This window comes from Taudactylus pleione, unplaced genomic scaffold (genome assembly GCF_031769625.1).
Source record: "Taudactylus pleione unplaced genomic scaffold, aTauple2 ptg000556l, whole genome shotgun sequence".
NCBI lineage: Eukaryota > Metazoa > Chordata > Amphibia > Anura > Myobatrachidae > Taudactylus > Taudactylus pleione.
Window position 1 is genome coordinate 19,406,549 of NW_028284958.1, and position 27,517 is coordinate 19,434,065.

The window sequence follows — 27,517 nt, forward strand, 5'->3', positions numbered from 1 at the left end:
TGCAACCAGGAACAGTGCACATTTTATATTGCACCCCTTTATAGTTGCTTCGTAAATTAGCAATGCTGGGCTACCCTAACTATTGTTAATGGGTGGTGTCAAACATTGTGACCGCACATTACTTAGTACTGAATACTTTAACAGGGAAAAATGTTAAAGCTTCATATTTCTTGCAGGAAGTAGTCACTTGGAGAATCTATACAAAGTAAAAATTAAAGTTACAGACTCAAATGAAGTTTTTTTTTTTAGTACCTGAAAGCTTAAATTCATAGATGGCTGCATAACTACAAGAGATATTTAATGTGATTAAACGGATTGAAGCATCTCATGTTACATTTCAAGAATGTAGCAAGTGATCAGTTTAAAAAATACTATTGCTTATAGCTTACATGTCATTTAGTCTTTTTAATAGCTACAGTATGAGTGAATCAATCACTTAAACCTATTGTGTGGACGCTCAATACTGGAGATGATCTTGGAAAAATCACCACATTTGATATGAAACCTTTTGAGTTACAGACAGGGGGCGTATTAATAATGGGTGCAGGGTGTGCGGTGCCCAGGGGGGCCTACACCGCACATCCTGCACCCATATTATCTAAAACTTGCCTTTCCGTGGTCCCGGGTCGGGTCTCTCAGCGCTGCCAAAAACGCGGGTAAAATGGTCACCGCAGCCATTTTTCCGGCAATTTGCGCATGTGATGTGAGGAAATCTCCAGTAAAATGGTGACCGTGCCATTTCCCAGGCGATCTGTGCATGCGCAGTAAACTCTGGGCACACTGTAGTGCCCAGAGTCTACTGATTCTGCGATGGCCGGCCAGCCGCGTCAGTCGGCTGCCGGGGTGAGAGGAGGGAGCCCGTGACTGGGGCCCCATCCTCTCTAAAGACGCCCCTGGTTACAGAATGTGACAACGTTGTGATTATAAAGGGACGCTAGCTGAATACACCATTCCAGACTACATCTTGGTAAATATGTCAGTTATAAAATTAGGAAACATTAATGTGGCCTCAAAGAAAAAAAAACAGTTAATATAACATGGTTTCCAGCCAATCATTGCATGTAAGGAAAATAGTGGTTAATGTATTATCATGTCTGCCTCAGAGGCCTGTTTAATATCAGATTACTTTGATTATTTATCCAGGGATGTCTGGTGTCACTCATCCCTTGTTTATCACCCAGTTAGGAACTTCAGCTTCTCAAAGCTCAAAACACAACGGACTATTTATGGGGTAATACCCAGTTCAGTATATATTCTATATGGGGAATATAATGCAATATAATGGATCAAACGGTTTCCATAATCCAGATTTGATGAAACCGCTGTATAAATATGAAACTACTAAAACGAGCCAGATAAAATACATCGACAGAGCAGCCCAATAAATAGGCTCTCCTCAAGAGATCTATATAAAAAAAAATTCTAAATCATAACATGTTTAGTGGACTTGAAGCAGTATCTCTGCCATGTTCAAGAAGAGCGTTATTACATTTAAAGAACCCATTGCAACAGGGTTTCCCAAACGCAGTCCTCCAGGCACCCTAACAGTCCAGACTTTAAGGATAGCCATGCTTGTGTATGGATGGTATAATCAAATTGACTGAGATACGAATTAAGTCAAGCTGGAATATCCTTAAAACCTGAACTGGAGAATTGAACTTGGGAACCACTGCATTACTAGAACTTAAAAAAATAATGAAAAACTGTTGCATAACAGATTACAATACAAGGTTATCTTCTTGCCATGGTCCTGTCCAAAAAAGATGCAGCTAATAGCTATCTGCCATACAGAGGAGTAGCGTGGAACCATGATGCCCGGAGAAAGTGCACATCATAGCGCCCCCCACCCCTGTACTGAACTGTGCCAGTAGGGTATAGCCAGCCTGTAGGGGAATACTGAAGTGAAGAGGCAAACAGTGGCACAGTATCACGCTGGGGTATGGAGTCCCCATTGGGGGAATAGAATGCTTCGGTGATCTGACATTAAGGAGTTGCTCCTTTGGCACTGCTTTATTTATGTATAGCACCTAGGATCTGACTTTTATCTCCTTTGAATCATAGTTATTAGTCAATAGAGGAGATTGTATGATATATTCTGATCATGTAACTTAAATTAACAGAATATATGTGCTAGAGTGAGATTCCACAGGGTGCACAGCTTATTACTGCAATTACTGCCCCAAGCAGCTATCACTGGAGTGGGAACACCTATGGGAAGCTCCATTCTCAGCTATGCTCTCACTTTGCAAATTTGCTGATAAAATAGGGGAGGTGTTAGAGGCCAATACGAAAGGAGAGGGGAAAGGCAAAGCCAATCAGAAAAGGAGAGGAGAGGGGTAGTGACAGAAGCCAATAAGAATGGAGAGGAGAGGGGTAGTGACAGAAGCCAATAAGAATGGAGAGGTGAGGGACAAAGTCGATCAGAGAGGGGTGGTGACAGAAGCCAATAAGAAAGGAGTGGACAGGGGTAAAGAGCCGATAACATGGTAGAGAGGGGAGGGAATTAAAGAGACGAGTAGTGAATATAATCAATCTGACAGGGAAGGGGAGGTGACAGAAGATTATCACAGAGGAGGGAGGGCCGGTGCGGAGACAATCTGGGCAGCTTGAGGGAGCATGAAATGTAGAAACGGATCTCAGATCCATAACTTATTTAGGTTATAGAGCAAACAAACAAGAGATAAAACTAACAGGCGGCCGTCATACTGTGCAGCGCCGCATGAATTCCAGAACTCTGGATGGCGCCCTCTCTCCAGTTTGGCGCCTGGAGCTCATGCTCCACTGGAACCATCCTCGCTACACCCCTGCTGCTGTAGAGAAAACTGTTTTTTTTTTTTTATATTAACATGTTTGTCCAGGACATTACAGTAATGTCATATATAATTAAATGCCATTTATAAATAAATTAAATTCCTAACCTGTTTGGGGTATTGCTGTGTTATAAACATCTGGTTATTAATTCTGCCCTTACAGTTCCACTTTAATCTGTGACATCCTTGTGGCTCCTCCCTGATGCATGTATATGTGCTCTCCCTAGATGGGTGAGTAAGGGAATGCCTAGTTACAGCTCTGTGTCATAGACACATGTTTTAGGTTTATACCTACCCAGCACTGGAGAGTCTTCTTGTATTTCAATTTGTACCCTAAGAGTAGGCAAAACCCTTAGATCTCCTTAGACTGCAGGTACAGGGTACAGTTTGGCGCTACTCATACACCCAGAATCTCATGTTGTATGTATTACGTGCCTACAAACCAGATTGCGGTCTATGATGTGGTCCGCAGATAGACAGAGGTCTTACCCACACATGAATGACAAGATGAGTGACAACGATCACATTTCATCAAAGCTGTATTGTAGAAAGTCCCCGGCTCACACTCTGGCACACACATTGAACCTGAAAGGCTAAAAGAAAAAAACAAAGCAAATCAAATGATGCTAAAGTATGTCCACAAAATGTCACTAGAACATGAGTTACTAACAAGGAAACCTATTGGCTCACATTAGATAACATTAAAAATTAGCACTAAAGATAATAATGTGGCCCCCAAAAATGTGCCTTTCATTACAGACATTTCTTTTGGCAAGTCCTCAAAATGGCATCATACATCAAGGACTCATGCCATTATTAGAACAACCATATGATCGCCCTACACACTTCACTTTTTCCACATTTTATGTTACAGCCTTATTCCAAAACGGAATGAGGGCCTGATTCACACCTGCTCGCGAGCGCTATGCGCTTGCAAGCGGGTCGATGGTGGCCCAGTGCGCATGATGGAACCAGCTCCATCGTGCGCATGTGCGAGACCCGGATAGCGACGGGCAAACCATGGGTCAGGGTCTCATACCAAAGGGGGCTTGCTGTCGATGTTGAGTGACAGCACGCCCCCTTTGGTGGGCGGGCCGGGGGCGTGGCTGCCCAGACGGAGGCGTTACCATGGGAACGCCTACCGTCTGGGGCAGGCCCCACTGACATCACAAGTGGGAATGCTAACGGCTCTGTTAGAGCCGACAGCACTCTTGGGCTTGCGGCAACGAGACCCAACCACAAGGATCTCGTCGCAAGCCCGATGGTCGCGATGGTCTTGACAGTCATCATGGCCGCTCGCTATAGCTGTGGGTGGTCACCCACAGCTATGCGAGCGGCCATGGGGCAGTTTTGAAAAACCAGAGGGCCGGCCCTGATTCAGAGTGAGCGCTCTGTCAGAGCATTCGACTCTGAATCAGGCCATAAATGAATTTTTGTCCTCAAAATTCTACACACAATAGAGAGGGGAGGTGTCAGAGGCCACTACGAAAGGACAACGTGTAAAGTTTTTTGGAGAAGTTTGCAAATTTAATTCAAATAAAAAACTAAGAAATCACATGTACATAAGTATTCACAGCCTTTGCCATGAAGCTCAAAATTGAGCTCAGGTGCATCCTGTTTCCACTGATCATTCTTGAGATGTTCCTACAGCTTAATTGGAGTCTACCTATGTTTGGACATGATTTTGAAAAAGGCATACACCTGTCTATATAAGGTCCCACCAAGCATGAAGTCCAAGGAATTGTCTGTAGACCTCAGAGACAGGAATGTCCCGAGGCACAAATCTGGGGAAGGGCAGAGAAAAATATCTGCTGCTTTGAAGGTCCCAATGAGCACAGTGGCCACCATCATCCATAAATGGAAGAAGTTCGGAACCACCAGGACTCTTCCTAGAGTTGGCTGGATGTCTAAACTGAGCGATGGCGGGAGAAAGGCCCTAGTCAGGGAGGTGACCAAGAACCAGATGGTCACTGTGTCAGAGCTACAGCATTCCTCTGTGGAGAGAGGAGAACCTTCCAGAAGGACAACCATCTCTGCAGCAATCCACCAATCAAACCTGTATGGTAGAGTGGCCAGACGGAAGCCACTCCTTTGTAAAAAGCACATGGCAGCCCACCTGGAGATTGCCAAAATGCACCTGAAGGACTCGGACCATGAGAGACAAAATTCTCTGGTCTGTTGAGACAAAGATTGAACTCTTTGGCATTAATGCCAGGTGTTATGTTTGGAGGGAACCAGGCACCGCCCATCACCAGGCCAATACCATCCCTACAGTGAAGCAATGGGGTGGCAGCATCATGCTGTGGGGATGTTTTTCAGCGGCAGGAACTGGGAGACTAGGATAGAGGGAAAGATGAATGCAGCAATGAACAGAGACATCCTGGATGAAAACCTGCTCCAAAGGGCTCTTGACCTCAGACTGGGGCGACGGTTCATCTTTCAGCAGGACAATGACCCTAAGCACACAGCAAAGATATCAAAGGAGTGGCTTCAGGATAACTCTGTGAATGTCCTCGAGTGACCCAGCCAGAGCCCAGACTTGAATCAGATTGAACATCTCTGGAGAGATCTGAAAATGGCTGTGCACAGACGCTTCCCATCCAAACTGATGGAAATTGAGAGGTGCTGCAAAGAGGAATGGGCGAAACTGCCCAAAGATAGGTGTGCCAAGCTTGTGGCATCATGTTCAAAAAGACTTGAGGCTGTAATTGCTGCCAAAGCTGCATCAACAAAGTATTGAGTAAAGGCTGTGAATACTTAAGTACATGTGAAATCTTAGTTTTTTGTTAAATAAAATGTGCAAAAATCTAAAAACAAAAAAACTTTCCACGTCATTATGGGGTATTGGGTGTAGAATTTTGAGGACAAAAATTAATTTATTCCATTTTGGAATAAGGCTGTAACATCATAAAATGTGGAAAAAGTGAAGTGCTGTGAATACTTTACGGATGCAATGTACACACACATAGAAATGTACAGCCATGACCAAAAGTTTTGAGAATGATACAAGTATTGATTTTCAAAGTCTGCTGGTTCAGTTTTTCATGATGGCAATTTGCATATACTCCAGAATGTCATGAAGAGTGATCAGATGAATTGCAATGTACCTCTTTGCCATGACAATGGACTTACTACCAAAAATAAAATTTCCACTGCATTTCAGCCCTGCCACAAAAGGACCAGCTGACATCAGGTCAGTGATTCTCTCGTTAACACAGGTGAGAGTGTTGACTAGGACAAGGCTGGAGATCACTCTGTTATTCTAACTCAATCAGCATGACAGACTGGAAGCTTTAAAAAGGAGGGTGGAGCTTGAAATCATTGTTCTTCCTCTATTAACCATGGTTACCTTCAAGAAAACATGTGCAGTCATCATTGTTTTGCACAAAAAGGGTTTCACAAGCAAGGATATTGCTGCTAGTAAGGAGTGAGGTTCAATAGTTGTGAAGAAGGCTACAGGGCACCCAAGAACGTACAAGCAAGCGCCAGGAACATCTCCTAAAGTTGATTTAGCTGCGTGATGGGGGCACCACCAGTGCAGAGATTGCTCAGGAATGGCAGTAGGCAGGTGTGAGTGCATCTTCACGCACAGTGAGGCGAAGACTTTTGGAGAATGGCCTGGTGTCAAGATGGGCGGCAAAGCAGCCACTTCTCTCCAGGAAAAACATTCTGCAAAAGGTACAGGGATTGGACTGCTGAGGACTGGGGTAAAATTATTTTCTCTGATGACTCTCCTTTCAGATTGTTTGGGGCATCTGGAAAACGCTTGTCCGGAGAAGGAAAGGTGAGCGCTACCATCAGTCCTGTGACATGCCAACAGTGAATCATCCTGAGACCATTCATGTGTGGGCTTGCTTCTCAGCCAAGGGAGTTGGCTTACTCATAATTTTGCCTAAGAACACAGCCATGAATAAAGAATGGTACCAAAACATCCTCCAAGAGCAGTTTGGTGACAAACAATGCCTTTTCCAGCATGATGGAGCACCTTGCCATAAGGCAAAAGTGATAACCAAGTGGCTCGCGGAACAAAACATCGAAATTTTGGGTCCATGGCCAGGAAACTCCCCAGACCTTAATCCCATTGAGAACTTGTGGTCAATCCTCAAGAGGTGGGTGGACAAACGAAAACTCACAAATTCTGACAAATTCCAAACATTAAGAATGGGCGGCCATCAGTCAGTATGTGGTCCAGAAGTTGATTGACGGCATGCTCAGGTGAATTGCAGAGGTCTTGAAAAAGAAGGGTCAGCACTGCAAATATTGACACTTTGCATAAACTTTATGTAATTGTCAATAAAAGCCTTTGACGCTTATGAAATGCTTGTAATTTTACTTCAGTATACCATAGTAACATCTGACAAAAAGGTCTAAAAACACTGAAACAGCAAACTTTGTGAAAACCAATCCTTGTATCATTCTCAAAACTTTTGGCCATGGCTGTATACTGTATCTCTCAAAAGCATGTGCTCTCATGGTCACTTCAATGTAACAACTTACCTTTCAAGCGTTACATTTACTTTTTTGTATTTCATGTGGAATCATTCAAGCATTGGGGCAATAAGAATGGGACAATAAGAATATGGGACCTGTCTCAATACTTGACATAATTTAAGATTATGGCTAAAGCAGTGTGTGTGGGGGGGACACACACCAGTATCCCTGCCATAGGCCCCTCAAACTTAACATGTTTAAGAATGAGCTGATAATCTTCCAACCCTCCCAAACAACCTCACCTTCCACATTTTTATTAACTACTGACGGCATCACCATCTCCTCTAGCCTGCAAAAGTGCTTTGGAATTCTCTGCGACTCCTCCCTCTCCTTCAGACCTCACATTCAGTACCATTCGCAGTCCTTCCGTTTCTATCTAAAAAATATCTCCAGGACCAGACACTCTCTCACTCTGGAGGTAACTAAGACCCTCATCCACTACCTGGTCATCTCCAGACTGGATTACTGTAACCACCTCTTATTTGACCTCCCGTGTCTCCCACCTCTCTCCACTCAATCTGTCCTCAAAGCTGCTGCCTGGCTCATCTTCCTCTCCAAATGTACTACATCCCCCTCACCAACAAGCCCTACACTGGCTCCCCTTCCCCTTCAGAACCCAGTTCAAACTTCTCACATTCCCTTACAAAGCTCTCACCCAATACTCTCCTATTTACATCTCCAGCCTCATCTCCCTTCACCCACTTCGCTCCACAAATGAATGCCGCCTCTCCTCCCACTCCAAGAGATCTTGCCCATGCTGCTCCCTATTACTGGCACTCTCCCCCTCCCCCTATCAGACCTTCTACCAAGCTTCAAACAGGCACTCAAGACCCACTTCTTTATCAAAGACTCCCAGTGCCATATTCGCTGTCTCTCCCAAGAGTGTCAATCCCCTTTACACTGTAAGCTTTCATGAGCACGGCCTTCTCATGTGCTTTTCTTTCCCTCACTTATACCATCATCTTCTCCCCACTGCCTACAATGGCACCATACCTTTGGGTTCTGCTGTCCTGATGCTTATTTGGTTATTATGACCGCTGCTGCAGCAATGTTTATAAACCTTGTCCATGTCCTGTACGGTAAGTCACTTCTTTCTCGTTCATACGGTTTATGTACTTCGTAAGGCACTGTGGACCCATTGTGGCACAATACAAATATAGAAACGCCTTTTACTCACCATTAATGTGACATGCCAACCAACAGAATGCCAGTGAAACTTTTTTTTTTTTTTTTTTACAGACTTTGGTGGGGGTTTTTTTGTTGGGTGGGGGTTTTTTGTGTGGGGGGAGAAATTGCTTCTGCCTTGCCACCCTACTGCCTGGCCCAGACATAAGAATATGGGAGATGGTGTCACATGCCAGAAGTGACCAGTCCCTTATAGAAATTCCTGCAGTATTAGGGATGTTAGAGACCCATATGAATGGGGTTCACCTTGACGTGGTGGATGGCCAAACACGTACTAAGAACCTCAGATATACTCCATGTTAATTGTACAGTTTATCAAGATTATTTTGACTATCATTGTTCTTCGTACTCAGAGCACCTGCATTTTATGTTCCCCTTCTTAGCACCTGTATTTTCTGTCCCCTGCATTGTAATACAAGTCTCAGCAAGGTAGCACCTCCTAGGGTGTGCAGTCCAAGCTCCCCCTTTCCAAGATAGTAAATAGCAAGATTCTAAGTTTCATTTTTGACAACAAAATCTGCACTTTAAAATTAAAACCATTTAAACATTTCCTAGTCTCTTCCTATGTGTGGGAAGAATAGGATAGTCCAACAAAGCCTAACATTTCTAACCTACACAACCTACCACATTTTTATTTGATACAAGATGGGGGAGATAAAGGCTTTAGATGCCTCCCAATGTTGGAAAATTGTTTTGTGTACAGTTTCAGTTATTGTCTTGTGATCACCAAACAATCGCTTGCAAGAGGAGTCTCGTCAGGGTGTCCCCATGTGTGTGTGTGTGAGCCATTATGGAAGAGAGTGCACAATGTGCCTTTTCCCATATATGGAAAACTATTTTTATCTGTAGCACTTGGTGATATTGACTGGGGATCAATAGACAATAACTGCTAAGGGGATCACAATTTAAAAAAGACCCTCTCACATATGTGAGCGACCCCACAATGACAGGTGTCATCATGAGGGCGAGTCCCCTCATATACGGAAAACTTTCTTACAGGCACTTTAATTTCCCGATTGCTCCAAATCTACCTCAGTTTTCTTGTGAAAAATCTTAATCTGAGCCAGAGGAGTCTTGGCATGGAAACATGCCTTCTTGCCACTCTCCTTAATGCAGATAGGTTGGAATGACATTTTTCATAAGGAGTGAACAGATTCCCTCCTTGATAAAACCAGGCGTAGACATGATTTCCACACAAGATTATATTAATGCCAAAAGGGCTGGTAAATGTATTTAAAAATGTTTAATACTGTCCGCCTCTGTGGCGGAAGCTTTGATTGTATTCCTCCCCAAGCCTGGTAAGGATCCGGTTCATCTGGATTCATATACTGTAGGCTTATTTCTTTGTCACTCACGGATGCTAAGATTTTGTCAAAATATTAACTATACATTTGAATTAAGGTGATTTTGGAGATTATCCATTATGATACGTTTTATGCTGTGGAAATCAACTACAATTAAGCTCCCACACTTCTATTTCTGTATTCAGTTGTGTTGTGAGAACAGAGATGATGCCATGGTGGTCTCTTGGGGAGGGGGCGAGGGAAGGATTTTATGGTATGATCCAACTCATATTCTTGTCCGGCGGCACGTTCAGGTGTATGTTGATTACAGACTCCTTCGCCTATGGACATGGTATCAGCCAGGGTTGTCCACTATCCCCCTCTGTTTGCCATTGCCATAGAGTCTTTAGCCTGTGATATACAAGCCTCTCATGTTATCTCTGGCATTATGGTCTCTGTCAGCATATAAAGCAATTTTTTTTCTCAGACTATGTTTTTGTTGCATACCAATGCCTCGCTTCCAGTTCTTTTGGTAATAGTAGACTTGTTTGATTCCATTGCGGATATTTGGGTGAAATTGAAGTAAATCTGTAGTGTTTTCTGTACTTCCCACCTTGTCTCAGCCTTCCTCATTCTCGCCTGTTACGCTGGTGTACTCAGCTTAAATACCTCTGCATTTTGATTTCTCGTGAGGTTACACCGTATATTCAATTGAACATTCAGCCCCAGGTTGAATTCAGTTAAATAAATAAGTCTCATGTTTGGTTGACATTCCCTTTGTCGGTCATGGGCAAGACAAATTTAGTGAAAATGATTATTCAACCCAAACTGAATTATGTCCTACAACACTCTCCGGTTTATGTTATTCCTTCTTTGTTCATGAAGGGGACGGATTCAATTCAGCGCCATGTTGACACTAACAGCACTGTGTTCCGGCACTTAAGTCGGTGAATCCCGGTTACTGCAACTAAACAACCAGCTTAAAAAGGTACAGTAACCGGCATTCTCCAATTGAAGTGGTTCTAGTCTGGCTTAACAGCACGTCAATTGAATAGCTCTTGGAACTCTTTCCTGGGGCCATTCCACATCGAGCTGAATTAAAATGCCCTCTAAAATTGCTCAGTATGTTAGATCTTGTCTGGGCTGGTAAGCATCCTTGTGTCACATTTAAGACTGTGTAGACCTTATAGTGATGGTGGAATGGCCCTTGCAGACTTCAGGTACTCCTAGTTCCTCCTTTACATCATTACAGTTTTTACCAACAGACTACCCTCTGACAGGCTGTCCTTCCCTACTGGTACAGGCAGGTAAGGTTTGGCTAAAGAAGCTAAGGGGCTTAGAGCCTATTGGTATGGATCTTGGCACTCCTTTGTGGGGAAACAGAGCCTTTGCTGAATTGTTTAATCTGGATGGAGGTCCTCTCTGGTTATTTTCTGGGATTTCCACTCTTGGGCATATCTATCATACAGGTACTTTATGTTCTTTTATACAGCTCATTATGACTTTGATCTACCAAGATCTATGTTTTATCTATATTTACAGCTTAGACATACATTGCGTGCCCAGTGAGATGGGTGCACTCCTGCCTTGGCGGAATCACCCATGCGTACTACGCTGCCCACTCCCACTAAAAAAACAAACAAAAAACTTTCATGTATGTGCTCAACATGGGCCACTGTTCTGGGTTCGCCTTGTTTTGCCACAGTGTATGCCAGATTTCAGCAGATACAATTATATATACACTCCATAGAGTGTATTGGACTCCAATGCACCTCGGAAAAATTGGAGGTTCTATTTCTACTTCTTGTCCTAAATGTGGAGAGACAGCTGCTGATTTCTGGCATCTGCTTTGGTCTTGTCCTCTAGTGGCTAAATTCTGGACTCAGATCCTGGAATATGTGATTACCTCTGGGATTAGAGTGTGCATCTCTCACCCACACATTTGCTAGTTTGGTCTTGGACTCAGTGATGTTCTTAACAGTTTCTTACAAGCGAATACTATTTCATTGACCCTGGCCAAAATATGTATTTCAAGGATGAGGATGGCTTCCCAGGCCCCCCTCTCAAGGACCTAGTTCATTCCATCATATCTCATGAAAGATTTATGGTCCCTGTGGCAGTCCACTAACTACACCCTAGATCCAGACAATTCTTCTCCTTAGAAGTTATTTTTGCGTCTTGCGGTCTCAGTCACCTTGAAGCAACTTTATCTCTGTATTTTATTACTTCTTCTCAATAGTTCACTACCATTTGTTCCTTTATTATCATCATCCTTTATTTATATGGCGGCACAAGTGTTCCGCAGCGCCTTACATAGTATATAAAACTAATAAGTAAACAAGAAACAAATAACTTACAGTACATTACAGTGCATGACAAGGACACGATTTATATACATTGCTGCAATAGCGATTAAAGCACTCACAATAAGCAGCAGGGAGTTAGCAGTCAAGTGTTAGATGCCCTTATGGGGAGTAAGGAGTAGAAGAAAATGTAAAGACAAGCATATGAGGGAAGAGGTCCCTGCTCGTGAGAGCTTACATGTTATTTTGCTCTATATGTATTATCCATGGAGCTAATCAGCTGTCTCAGTTTACTGTCTTTCTTTGTCTCATTATTTGTATGTGCATAATATGTCAAGATGAAGACCATTCGAGGGTGCAGACAACAAAACCACTGTTCAAATCAGAGGTCCAGAAAGAGATTGCAGAAAACGTCACAGCCTCTCACTAATGGAATACTTCTGTATACTTTATGCTGCTGTTCTCATCTAAACTCTTTAACTGTCTTGCGATATGTAGAACTGACCCATGGAATCTTCTCTACGTTTCCTCCAGTAGGGAAAACTACAGAAATGAATGCGTCCCTGTGATACCGACAAAGGAGAATGTGCCTTTAGGACGTCTACCTGCACACCAAACCCACAATGCAACACAGGGAGCCCTTTCAAACACACTACTCGATTACCTATTTACTCAGCTAAATGATAATATTTGTTCAAGCAAATGTGTTTCTTTGAAAGTGAGCTCGTCAAGTCTTATGGAAACACCAATTCTACCTCTTCACAAGGAGAGGGGGGGGAGGGCTCAGACCAAAAGCTTTACATTTTATTTATGGCACCTTAGCCAATTATGTGGTTAGTTACAATATCCCACTAGGAGACTGATACATTTGTCTGAGGGCTCACTGGGTCTTGATTTAGTAATGGGGTAAATGACTGTTAGATAACATCCCTCCCACTCAATGAAGCCGGTTCCTTTTTTGGAACATGGTCAGATGACACCAGCTCGTGTTTTGCCACATTTAACTATCACCTCATTATTTACAAAGCCTCCTTGGCAAATTATAATCATAATAAAGGGAATGAACTCCTGACCTTGCCCGCAAAAAGGAGAGAACACAAAATAGATCTTTATTATAAATTACAAGCAAAGATCAAAACTGACGGCTTTCAAAAAAAACAAGATTTGGGCACACATTTAGTTTAGCTTCTACCATTCAGAAAAACCCGGTCAACCTTAGAACCCTGGAGAGCCCAAGAACTGCTGTTACTTCCTTGGTTTCAGCTCATGTCTACTTTTAGTTTTCTACATATACGATCCCATTTAGCTTTATAGGCTGATTTATGCACATACATGTTCTAATGATTCATGTCTCCGACCCTTTATTGACTGGATGTGTACTGGGAGCTTATCTTGCATAAATGTGATGACTGTGCTATATAAAACATACAGTATGTGGTGTGAGGAATTCCAGTCGCCAATAGGAACATTAAGCGTGCTACTTTTTTGATATTTGAGTCATTTCAACGGTTTTGTTTTAATTTAATCAAACTGTTGCTCATTTAGTAAATATTTGTGCTTAAAGTTAATAAGTAAAACCTCTATAGACAGTGTGTAAACCTGAAAACTAAAACATCTCATGCTCTGCCAAAGTATGATAACTCTTTCCATATTGATTTAAGAGATTTGCAACTTCTACATAATTGGAGTATTTTACAACCAAAGTAATAACATAACATGAAAGTGAAAAAAAAAAATCTGTAGCACAAGGCTTTGAACATTTAATCCCTTGTATAAAGGGAACACAGTTATGCATGGAGACGTGATATTCTTACGATCTAAAAATGTCAGTAAGGAACTCAAACTACTAGCCACTATAACCTGATTCTGTATCACTACAGGGGATGTAGTCAGCATCCTGGTGCCGGAATCCCGTTTCCAGAGTCCCGACCGCTGACACCCCGACGGTATTCGTGTTAGGTTTGGCACTAGGGGAATGTTTAAGGTTAGGACTATGGTTTAGGCTTAGGCTGCGGGAAAGGTGGGCTATGGTTAGGACACTTAACTACTTGTGCCGAGATTCTGAATATCAGGACGCAGTTGTCTGTATTCTGACCGCTGGCATCCCGACCGCCGGGATCCCGTACCCAACCCCCCACCACAAAATATCAGGAACTATATGTCATATACACAAAACATGCATAGTAGTCAAATGCTTGCATAAAAAGAATTTTCTGCAAACTCTGCTATTAATAGCAGCCTAAAATGATATTCAATAATGAGTGCATTCAAAAAAAGCACCAGGTGTACTACTCTAACTGCTGTAAGACACTTCGCCACCAATTATATGTCTGATAAGTACACAGTATTACCAAATGCTTCCTATAAACAAGGACTTGGCAACCTTATCCCAGTGCCTTCTGTAAGGATAGCCTAATTCAGCACCATTTTCAACACGAAGATGTGGTATGTATGAGGTTTTTGTGCTAATACAGGGAAGATATACTCAACGATAATTTAACAATGTTACAGTGTAACCTAAAAACTTGCTTTATTACTCCATAAGTAATCTATATAGAAATTCCTATGTTTGGCATTCATTCTTGGGCTATAACCAACTCTGTAAACTTTAAAAAGTAGCTGGTGACTTACCTGTAGCCATCTCTACAGACAACACATTTATCGGGGTAACCAAGGCACTTCTTGCAGTTTTGGTTACACTTGAGGCATCGTTTGAGACCTTAAGGAATAAAAAGTATAATAACATCTATCACAGAAGAGTAATTTTCCAGAAAACAAGATTTTAGGACCACAACTACAAGATAAATGATGACTAGAAACACACGATCATCATGATACAGAAAATATTAAATTTCCCTTATAACTGCTTAGAATAAAAGAATGAAGAAATGTTTAAATACTGTCTGGGACCATGCCCAAATGGGGGCTGGCATGAAAGCTAGTCTCCACCAGGAGGAGCCACCTTCATTTCTCACTTGAAACATGAACATTTGCATTCAATTTTGAACATTCCTGCTACTCTACATGGAGCTTCTCACACCGACTCAAACGTTCCCCAGAGACAGATTTACACATACTTAGCAAGGTACTCATACTCCATACAAAGCAAACCCTTACCTGAAAAAACAACAAGAAATTCAAACTCTTCACAAGTGGATATACCTAGTGTATTCATAGCCGGTCCTCACAAGAGGGATTAGTCATGGAAGCATCAAATTCAGGGAAAAATCAAGATCTGTCTCTACACTTCTAAGCTCAGTTGCCAGAGACTCTGGGATAAGTCGCTATATTGAAAACTCTCATATATAAACTAGAATTACACTCAGATGGCAAGGGGTGAGAAGTTCAAGACTTAATAGAAATTACTATTATATAACAAAGGTCATCAGAGAAGACAAAAAACAAGTTATTTGACCAGTGGATGAATGCAGGAATCTGGAAGGAAATTACGATTTGTGAAATTCCGTTAAAAGAGGAGGAGGGATGATTGTTGGATATTAGAAGGAACTGAGAACATTGATTTAGGGGCACAAAATTGGAAACATGACATATTACAGACTCTTTACTTTCATCGGCGTATGCCCCTGCTGGGCAGGACGTTGTACAGGAGCTGCTCTCTGGCTGAAGGTAGAATCCTCTCTTGCAGGAGCTGCACTGGTACTGCCCTCGTCCAAAGCAGATGTCACATCCCCTGTAGCAGCGCCTACATCTCCTGGCAGCAACTTCTGCCATGTACCCCGAGGGACAGGTGCTCACACATTTCCTGCATCAGAGCACAAAGAAAGGGCAAAGCCGGTCACTGCAGCAGATATGGGGAGGCAACAATATTCAGTCCCCGTCTTCAAAACAGGGTTATTAGTGGTAGACTGTCCACACTGTAAATTGTGTTATGGAGTACTACGCTTACAGCCACCAATTTGAAGGTATACATGAAATGAACCTTACAATGGAAAAGATCACTCAAGCTATAAGCTAGCTACAGATTTATTGTGAGCTGTACTGAGGTGCTCTTTACTGTAACAATGGAGTTGAAGTAGGCTTCTGAATGGGACATTTGCACAGAGCTTGCAACAAGTTACCTGCCGGATTTCATGCTTCCCAAACTATAGTGGATGCAGTTGAGACACTGCTCTGCGCCAGGCCCGTCACATCCTCTGTCACCACACTCTGCGTGGCATGGACCTTGGAAAGACAAACATTTACCTCTGTGTGAGAACCAAAGTATTCAACCAAGCAGGCGCTCAGCCATAAAACATGGAAAGTAATTCAAGGACAATGTAGCTCGAAACAACAAATTCTAGCTCAGAGTGAAAGTTCAACATACAGTAACCAAACAGTTTAATAGTTAGGAGTGATAGGGTTCCATCTACCCCATCTTATTTCTATAGGTGTATATGTTGATGCTATGGCCCATTTAGACAAAACCATGCCAAAAGATACACAGCAATGATCTGCTATGTTAGCACGGCTATTATTCAAAGTAGTGAACTATTGTCATTCTATAATTAATCACAAAGTTTAAGTAACCCCTATACTTACTGTTAGGTGTCCACATCTTTCACTTTCTGGGCTGGTATAACCCTGGCAAGTTATTTTCCGCAGGATTATACTAATGAAAAACCTCCATCTCTACCCTCTATTATTTCACTATATAAGAAACAGATGTAGAAGCACCTCAATAAAATAAAGCCAACATGGTCTGTGGTGGGAATTTATAAACATTGAAAATCTAGGACATCAGTGGTAGTACAGCCAATGTTTGCAGCAGGGTACAGATACATTGGTAGTACAGCTAATGTTTGCAGCAGGGTACAGATAACAGGAGATATGGTAAGAACTTACCTTTGTTATCTCTGTTTCTACGAAGTCCATAGGGTCCACAGGGTTGACCTTGGGGTTATAGCTGGAACAGGATCCATGGGCACCACACAGTTAAGCTTTTAGCTCCCAGGATGCACTTGGGTCCTCCTCTATACCCCGCCCCCGAGCCACAGGCACCTCAGTTGGTAAGCAGCCTAGGCCGGAGGAGAATATGGAACAGAGAGAAGGAAGACTGGAACACACAAGAAACCATACTCACAGCAATAGGAGACGGAAAACCGGTGACCAGCCACACAGCCCATTTGAAGCCAGGTACGTCAGGGCGGGCGCCCTGTGGACCCTATGGACTTCGTAGAAACAGAGATAACAAAGGTAAGTTCTTACCATATCTCCTGTTTTCTACTTCAGAGTCCATAGGGGGTCCACAGGGTTGACCTTGGGGATGTCCCAAAGCAGTTCAACTAAGGGCGGGGACGCTCCTGTGCTGAAAGGAGCACCCGGCGCCCAAAGGAAGCATCCTGAGAGGCGAAGGTGTCAAACGCATAGAACCTCAAAAACGTTTGAATAGAAGACCAAGTGGCCGCCTTACACAGCTGAACAGCAGAAGCGCCACTTCTAGCAGCCCAAGAGGGACCCACAGAACGAGTGGAATGAGCCTTAACAGAGGCTGGCACAGGTAAACCCTCTTGTGCATAAGCCTCACAAATAACGGAACGAAGCCAACGGGCTAACGTTTGTTTGTTGGCAGGCCAACCCCTCTTGTGAAAACCAAAGAGGATAAACAAGGAATCAGACTTCCTAACCGAAGCCGTCCGGTCTACATAAATTCTAAGCGCCCGGACCACATCTAAGGAAATCTCACCAGCTGAAATATCAGGGGACTGAAAAGCTGGCACAACAAGTTCCTGATTAATGTGGAACTTCGAGACCACTTTGGGCAAAAACTCAGGACGAGTGCGGAGCACCGCTCTGTCCTGGTGAAAAATCAGGAAAGGAGGGCGACAGGAAAGCGCCCCCAATTCAGACACCCTCCTGGCCGAAGCAATTGCCAGGAGAAAAACCGTCTTAAATGTCAGCCACTTGAGCTCCACCGCCTCAAGAGGCTCAAACGGAGGACCCTGCAGGACCCGTAGCACCACCGCCAAGTCCCAAGGAGCCACAGGAGGCACAAAGGGAGGCTGGATCCTGAGAACACCCTGGAAAAAGGTGTGAACGTCTGGTAGTATTGCAATCCGCCGTTGAAACCACACGGACAAGGCGGACACATGAACCTTCAGAGATGCAAGGCGTAAGCCGAGATCCAATCCTGACTGAAGAAATTCCAAGATCCTGGAAACTCTGAACACCTGAGGATCATAATGTCTGGACTCACACCACTGAAAGTAAGTGTGCCACACTCTGTGATAAATCCGTGCTGAAGCAGGCTTGCGTGCCCTGAGCATGGTACCAATAACCGAACTGGAGAAGCCCCGAGACCTCAAGACGGCTGTCTCAAGAGCCACGCCGTCAAAGACAGCCGACCCAGATCCGGGTAAAGGCAGGGCCCCTGAGACAACAGGTCCCGACGCTGAGGAAGAAGGTACGGAGCGTCGATGGAGAGGCTCCTGAGATCGGAGTACCAAGGACGTCTGGGCCACGCCGGAGCTACCAGCACGAGCATGCCGCCATCCTGCTTGAATTTCCGCAGAACCCGAGGAAGCAGGGATAGCGGAGGAAACAGATACGCCAGGTGAAACGTCCATTTCACCGACAGCGCGTCCACCAGACTTGTGCCTGCGTCTCTTGTCCTTGACCCGTAAACGGGCAACTTGTGATTGTGACGGGAGGCCATCAAGTCCAGCTTCGGCAGTCCCCACCTGTCCACGAGTAGCTGAAACACCTCTGGGTGAAGCGACCATTCCCCGGGATGCACGTCGTGACGGCTGAGGAAGTCCGCCTCCCAATTGAGGACTCCGGGGATGAAGACCGCCGAGATCGCCGGAATGTGACCCTCCGCCCAAGTCAGGATACGAGACACCTCCGACATCGCTGCCTGACTGCGAGTTCCGCCTTGGTGGTTGATATACGCCACCGTGGTGGCGTTGTCGGACTGCACCTGTACCGCCCTTCCGTGAAGAGCGGGGCCGGACGACTGCAGGGCCCTGTATACTGCCCGCAGTTCCAGGATGTTGATGGGGAGAAGTGCTTCTACCGCTGACCAACGACCCTGAAGCGACAAAGAGCCGGTCACTGCCCCCCAACCCCGGAGACTGGCATCCGTCGTGAGCAGGACCCAGTCCGGGATCCAAAATGGGCGCCCCTCGACCAGATGAGCTGTCTGAAGCCACCAAGCCAAAGATTGCCGAACGTCCGGAGACAACACCAGCACCTGAGAGCGGATCCGGTGAGGTAACCCGTTCCATTCTGATAGAATCAGCCCCTGCAGGGGCCGGGAATGGAATTGGGCAAATTCCACCATGTCGAATGTCGACACCATGGACCCCAGAACTCTCATAGCCGAATGGACCGACAGACGGCAACGGCTCAGGCAACTGTGTATCCGTAGCTGTAGGGAGGCGACCTTCTCCGGAGTCAGGAAGATCCTTTGCTGACGCGAATCCAGCAGGGCTCCCAAATGAACCATCCGCTGTGATGGAATCAGGGAGGACTTTTTCCAATTTATCAACCACCCGTGTGCTTGCAGGCAAGCGATCGTCAGGTGGAGATATTGAAGCAGTACCTCCGGGAAGCTCGCCAGCAACAGGAGGTCGTCCAGATACGGCAGCAGCCGTACATTCTGGTTCCGAAGATGTGCGGCCATGACCGCCATAATCTTCGTGAACACCCTTGGTGCCGTGGAGAGACCAAAGGGTAGCGCCCGGAACTGATAGTGGTGTTGAAGGATAGCGAACCTCAGATACCGCTGGTGTGAAAATGCTATCGGAACATGGAGGTAGGCGTCCTGGATGTCCAGGGACACCATTTAATCCCCCGGTTCCATCGCCAGAATGATGGAACGTAACGTTTCCATCCTGAACTTGGGAACTCTGAGGAATTTGTTCAGAGACTTCAAGTTGAGGATAGGGCGATGAGAACCATTGGGTTTCTGCACCAGAAACAGAGACGAATAATACCCCGTCCCTCGTTGTGATAGAGGAACGGGAACAATGACCCCTGCTTTCAGCAAGGACTCTATAGCCTCCTGAACCTGTAATGCCTTGGTCTTGTCCTGAGAAGGACTTGTGCAGAAAAACTGGTGGGGTGGTCTGTGCCGAAAAGACAGGGCGTACCCCTGGGAGACCACTTCTCGAACCCAGGCATCCGTGGTGGTATTGTGCCAGCACTGGGCAAATAGAAGAAGTCGGCCTCCCACTCTGAGGTCCCCCAAAGGGAGGCCCATCCCATCAGGCCGCAGGTTTATCTTCCTGCTTGGAAGAAGGGCGCCGAGCACTCCAGGCTTGCTTCTTGGGTTTAGAGGCAGTCTTACTCGCAGACTGTCTCGGGAAGGACTGACCTTTCGCCTTACCCTGAACCCGAAAGGAACGAAAAGCCGAACTCCGAACCTTAGCAGGCAGTGCCGCCGAAGGGAGGAAGGCCGACTTGGATTTAGCCAGGGTGTCCACTATTTTGTCCAAGTCCGGACCAAATAGTAATTCCCCATTGAAAGGTAAGGCCTCCAGACCCTTCTTTGAATCAGAGTCCGCTCTCCAGGACCGCAACCACAAGGATCGGCGGCCAGACACCGCTGCAGCCGATACCCGCGAGGTCAGCAGACTAGCATCTAAAGAAGCTTCACCAATGTAAGAAGCAGCGTCCCTCACTTGTCCCAACAATGCCCGCTGGACATCCGGAGCGTCGTCTGGGAAGGTATCTTCCAATGCATTGGCCCACCCCTCAATGGCCTTGGCCACCCAGGAGATGGCCATGGACGGTCGGGCCACCGCCCCGGAGAGGGAGTAAATAGACTTTAAGCAAGTCTCAACTTTCCTGTCCGTGGGATCCTTCAGCAAGGATATCGACGGTAATGGTAAGGTGGCGCCCCGAGTTAAACGGGTGACATGGGAATCCGCCGCCGGTGGAGTTTCCCATTTTTTACAATGTGCCTCAGGGAAGGGGTAATTAGAAGCCAACCGCTTCTGAGGAAGGAATCTCTTACTGGGCGCCTGCCAAGCTACCGCCATATGATCCGTCAACTGATCCGACAGGGGAAACACCGCAGAAGCCACCTTAGTTTTTTTTAAACTAGGAAACTTCGACTTAGGAACCGGTGCCTCATCCTCTATAAGAAGAATAGCTCGCACCACCCTAACTAGTGCTCGCACATTAATGGACGACTTGGTATCCATTTCCTGGACCGAGGCGTCCGAGTCAGTGTCATCAGGGACCTCCCCATCATCTGAGGAACCCTCTGAGTCCGATACCTGAGCAGCCCGTGTCATGAGTGGGCGTTTTGAAATCCTAGAAGGCATGTCAGTCTGCAACATTGACTGAAAAGCCGAGGAAGCGGCCGCCAAATTTTGCACGGAGTTGGAGAGCACATCCACCCATGGTGGAGGAGTCGCCATAGGGTCCTGAAAAGGTACCACAGGCTGCTGCGGCACAGGGGAAGCCTGTATATACATAAGCAACCCCGCATAGGGACCTACTGATTGAGACCCAGGAGGACTCCGCAATAACTGCGGGACACCCGGGGAATGGGGGATGGTCGGCTGGGGCACCGCCCTAGTAGGGAGAGCAGTCGGGACCGACAGACGGTCCGCAATAGACACCAGCACTTGAGAAAACATCGCCCACGGTGGTTCCTGCGCCAGAGAAGGTCTGGATGGGCCAGGAGCCACCTGGCATCGACTACACAGGCCATCCTGTGACAAATCCTCCCTATCTACTCCTGCAGAACAGCGTCCGCAGGAGGCCAACACCGGAGCCACTGAGCGCTCAACCTCCTCGTCTGACATGACAGAATATATTATATATCTGGCACCAGGGTAGAAGTAAAACGCACTCACCGGTGTGCTGAACAACAGCCCACAATATGGCACTGAGTAGCACACAACTGTATGTGACGGACCTTACAAATACGTGATCTATATAAGTGAGGTCAGTAGAAACGCCCCTCCCCCACACACCTGTAGGGCTTGTAGGAGAAGTAAAGGGATAGGTATAAGCGGACAGTAAGTAGAAAATAAGCACAGACGGCAGCACTAGCAATAGTCACATACCATGCAGGAAGATATACTCACTGCACCTTTACACTACAATCAACCTGCCCAGATTCAGTGTCTGGGAGGGCTATAGTGCTGTGTACGCTGTCCTTAATCAGGGGAGAGGTACACCGGGGGACCGGTCCGCGTGCTCCCTGAGATCTGCGCTGCCACTGGGAAAATGGCCGCTGGAGACCTCAGAGGAGGAGTGGCCGTGTAACTGCAGCTCAGCGACGCCAGACTGCGTGCTGAAAGGCGCGCTGAGCTGAGGGGAGGAGCCGCTGACAGGAAAGGCTTCCTCCCCTGACATTGGTAGTACAGCTAATGTTTGCAGCAGGGTACAGATACATTGGTAGTACAGCTAATGTTTGCAGCAGGGTACAGATACATTGGTATTACAGCTAATGTTTGCAGCAGGGTACAGATACATTGGTAGTACAGCCAATGTTTGCAGCAGAGTACAGATACATTGGTAGTACAGCCAATGTTTGCAGCAGAGTACAGATACATTGGTATTACAGCCAATGTTTGCAGCAGGGTACAGATACATTGGTAGTACAGCCAATGTTTGCAGCAGGGTACAGATACATTGGTAGTACAGCCAATGTTTGCAGCAGAGTACAGATACATTGGTATTACAGCCAATGTTTGCAGCAGGGTACAGATACATTGGTAGTACAGCCAATGTTTGCAGCAGAGTACAGATACATTGGTAGTACAGCCAATGTTTGCAGCAGAGTACAGATACATTGGTATTACAGCTAATGTTTGCAGCAGGGTACAGATACAGTGGTAGTACAGCCAATGTTTGCAGCAGAGTACAGATACATTGGTAGTACAGCCAATGTTTGCAGCAGAGTACAGATACATTGGTATTACAGCCAATGTTTGCAGCAGGGTACAGATACATTGGTAGTACAGCCAATGTTTGCAGCAGGGTACAGATACATTGGTAGTACAGCCAATGTTTGCAGCAGAGTACAGATACATTGGTAGTACAGCTAATGTTTGCAGCAGGGTACAGATACATTGGTAGTACAGCTAATGTTTGCAGCAGAGTACAGATACATTGGTATTACAGCTAATGTTTGCAGCAGAGTACAGATACATTGGTAGTACAGCTAATGTTTGCAGCAGGGTACAGATACATTGGTAGTACAGCCAATGTTTGCAGCAGGGTACAGATACATTGGTAGTACAGCTAATTATTGCAGCAGGGTACAGATACATTGGTATTACAGCTAATGTTTGCAGCAGAGTACAGATTAATCAAATGCATCCTTTTCCCAAAATGAAGCAACAAGCTCAGTGAACCCCAGTAACGCACAGTAGACTGTAAACACGTGCCTATCCAGAAGGATGGAAACTTTTGCATGGAGGTTAAATGTAATGTTGAGTGGCATATTTGTTAAGTGACATTTAATTATAAACTGTTTACAGTAGATATATCAATCTATTATCTTACACTCCAACCACAAAAAAAAACAACATTGTAATCGTGCAATCGTTCTTCATCTAGTGCAGTGGATTATGTGCCCACACTGAACAATATGTCGTTCAGTGCAGGCACCCCCTCTCATCCCCGAACATGCCCAACCTGTCGTTATCGGCAGGTTAGCCTGTATGTTCAGGAGATTATAGATGTAAAAAACGACCAGCGGGAGCGCGCATCGCTGGTTATTTGACATTTTCCTGGACGATTTATGAACGATTAATGAGCGATTAAACAATAACGATGTTGTAATCGTTCAATCGCTGATTTTCATCGTCTCTTGTGCGTTCGCACCTTAAATCGGGCTTCACATTGGAACCCACTGAAAACAGACGCAGATTGACTGTGATTATAATGGCTAGCATTTACTAAAGGGCGGTTTTGAGGTCTAATAATAATCCACCGCCAATCCTCGTCGGATTGGTGTGTCCTAGATGACGGCAGTTTCTATCCAAACCACTGTGCATCAGACAACAGGACTTGCCACATACAAAACTAAATTTCCATCCCCACACTTACAGTTGTTTCCTGCTACATCTTTGCTGCGTACGCAGCAAATCGCGCCATGCATGGCGCAAGGCGTGTGACCGCGAGCGGATACGCGCACTGTGTTCGCACCCATGCCGTCACAGGAATGAATGGTGCGATCAAAACGCACTTCAGGCAAGATTCATCTCTAACATGTGATTGGCTGCAATGGAATATCAAAATCAGCAACTAGTACAAGACACATGAACCTACACAATGTATACGCTACAAATCTCAAGTTCCTTCTCCGCATGCAGCAGCCTACACAGCTGGCTAGCCGTCAGATTACAATTTAGCTAGTTTGGTGGGCAAATGCATATTTCCTTTATATCAGAAAACTGGAAAGGATAGTGGTGGTTTCAGCAGTTAAGAGTACAAAAGTCTTACAAAGTGGTGCCATTTAACTGTTGTGATGAAATGTAGAACATTTAGGTTAATATGGGAATTCAGTCATTTTGTACATACATGACATACCCTAGCTTGTACCTGAATACTCTTCCTCTTCCTCAAATTCCAGGGCACTCTGAAAGAGAGCAGCCTTAGCAGGCTCCAGGTCAGCAGTTGATATATCCAATGTTTTAGATCTTGACTGATGAAAACCATGAGGATTGTACGGATGCTCAGCGGTACCATAAAGGATAAGTGTCCATTCCTTCAACTTCCCTGAAACACAGGTTTATAGTATCAGATATACAGTACTGCAGGTAGTTATCGAACAGAGGAGTTCACTCAGACCGGCTCTCTAGGTGTGTTCGCTCGCAGCCTGCGTATGCAAATCCAGCGCACGCCCAGCAAGGCAGGCAATCGCACGGCAAAGCATTAGCATGCCCAGTATGTCTTGGCATGCGATCACTTAGTGTATGCAGACGCCCACCAGCCTTTCATAAGACGCCCACTAGCGCATGTCATCTCCTGGAAGTGGATGAAAACACTGGTACATCGAGCACCATCGGATGCGATCGCAGCGCTTGAGGTTGACTATACCCTGCCGCAAGCACTGCGACCACTTCAGAGCAAAATCCCACCAAGTGGTGTACTATGACGCTGCCTTTTAATTATGCACGGCTCTGAAACGGTGTTGAAACACTCAGGCACGCCTGCGTTCGCACCTCCACTCCCCCATTTCCAGTGGCCAGCTCCTGTCACCACCCACAAAAGGCTTCTCCTGTCACTCACTCTGCTGGGCAGTCACTGCACAACGAGCGAATTAAACCCGATCTCTTACACTTGTTCGCGCATTTTGATGCGTACACATGCGCAGAAAGTGACTATCGGCCAGCTACAAGCGTTCGCATCATAGTGAGCGGGTCTGAATCAGCTCCAGAGATTACTCTTTGGCACGTCACTTTACAATGACTGCAAAACATTGTAAATTGCGCCAAATTGGATATACAGATAACATAAAAGGCCACAGTGACAACCAGGGCCGTAACTAGGGTAGTGCGATCAGTGCCATGGCACAAGGCACCGCAGGGCGTGCTGTTTTTGCCTGTCAATTTTCCTGTTTATTATCATTCTCACTTGTAGCTTCCTCTTCTTTTATCCCCATCATCTCCTGATCTCCCCTATGTCTTCCCTGGCCCTTCCCCATGAGGCCATGGCCGTTTTCAGGTGTTCTTATGTCCCTATTTTAAAAAAATGGGGGGGGGGGGGGATTCCAATGCGCTCTCTGGCACAGGGCACCAAAAAGTCTAGTTACGGCTCTGGTGACAACACAGGAAAGATCTGTCATATACTGTATGCATCCATGCCTGGTGTGCTGGTTAAGAGCAGAAAGCACAATACTTGTAGAAACAAAATGGACAATTCTATTAATGGCTAGTCAGCAGAAAAGTGTCCACACCATGCAATGTGTATGCAAAAACACATAACTTATTGTGGGGCAGCAAGTGCAGGAACCCAATGGGGCAGCCTTCCTTCAACAGATCACGTTAAATCTAAATATTGATACCAATAACCTCCCCACTTAATCCTCACCCACCCTAGTACAGAGGAGCCCCATCGACACTCTTACCTCCTTATGTCTGCATAGGGGGTGTCTGTAGGTTAGGATAATTCAATTGGGGTTCTGGATTGTTCAACATGGATACGGCATCATAAAATAAACTGCATGGCAACAAGAGCCCATTTTAAAAAGGAGCACTGGGCATAAAACTCCTTAGCCACTGTGCATATGGTATGAAATATCAGACAGCTCCTGTCACCTTGTCTTGTTGGTGTACAGATGGGCCCAGCTAGTTTATCCATAAGCCATGTAGCGCGCCCTGCATCTCACGCCACACGGTACGCCTTGAGTCGCGCCTTTTAGTATCAATCACAACAGAATGTACAGTGGCACTGGAAAAAAAATCATAGCGTGTAATACAACTTTTTTCCACCAGGTGTCGCTTTTCCTAAACTACATTGCGCATGCATCCGATATCCAATGCATTTTCTGTATTACAGCCCGATTGGCTGACAGAACCTGTGATTCGGTACACTATAGTACAGTGTTTTTGTCTTGGAATTAGGGCTGTAGAAGAATGTGTAAAAGTTTTAAATCAGTACAGTATGTGTGAGTCCTATACTTATTAGTATTTTTGTCTTAGTGGCTGAGACAGGGGTCACACGCACGCACAGCTTTCAATGAGACAGAATGAATTAATATTTGGGTAACTATTTTATACAGTTATGGTGCGTACACACTGGGCGATTAAAGTGGACGACTGAACGATAACGATATCGTTATCGTTCAGTCGTCCACTTTATCGTCCATTTTTAACACAAAAAAGATGAACGATGACGACGACGCGCGTTCCCGCGGGTCGTTCGTCATCATTGTTCATCGCGCTGACATGCAGGCCAACCTGACTACCTCGTCAGGTTGCTGCATGTCAGGGAATGGGTGAGAGAGCCCGGCGCTGAACGATATCGCTAATGATATCGTTCAGCGGCTGTGCTCAATGTCATGAACGACATTGAGCACAGCCTGCCGGGGACACTCTAGACGATATCGCTCAGGGAGCATATCGTCTAGTGTGTATGCACCTTAAGTGTTTGGTCAAAAAGTCTACACAAATGGTCGACTCATGATTTTTTTTTTTTACTTTTTTTTTTTAGAGTTCGAGTTTGTTAAAAAGGTTAAATATGGTCGACATGTTTTTTTAATTGATGTTAATTTTTAATGGTTAAGGTTTGGTCAAAAGGTCGACACTAAAATGGTCGACACAATGATCATTTGTCTTTAGGGTTTGGGTTAGGTTTAGGGGATAATTCATCTCATTGAAAGCTGTGCGTGTGTCTGAGATGTCTCTGTGCCCCTGAAACCCTACACTCGAGCCCCTGCACCCTAGTAACTGTAGGGGGGTGTCACTGCAGAGTGCGGGGGAGTTGTGGAGCAATGTAGTGCCTTCAATACACTACTGCAACATTATTGAACAAGAAA

The 27,517-nt window shown here is 45.3% G+C and overlaps 1 protein-coding gene across 1 annotated transcript in view; it reads right to left on the reverse strand.

The window, feature by feature from the left end:
- PCSK6 (proprotein convertase subtilisin/kexin type 6) overlaps positions 1 to 27,517 on the reverse strand; it is a 205,087-nt gene that overhangs the window by 10,319 nt on the left and 167,251 nt on the right. Inside the window, exons 14-18 of the mRNA XM_088452719.1 lie at positions 24,580 to 24,756; positions 16,152 to 16,254; positions 15,639 to 15,835; positions 14,704 to 14,791; positions 3,300 to 3,403 (exon numbers count right to left, since the gene is read on the reverse strand). Of these exons, the coding sequence (XP_088308845.1) occupies positions 3,300 to 3,403; positions 14,704 to 14,791; positions 15,639 to 15,835; positions 16,152 to 16,254; positions 24,580 to 24,756 (669 nt within the window). The remainder of the gene's footprint in view (positions 1 to 3,299; positions 3,404 to 14,703; positions 14,792 to 15,638; positions 15,836 to 16,151; positions 16,255 to 24,579; positions 24,757 to 27,517) is intronic.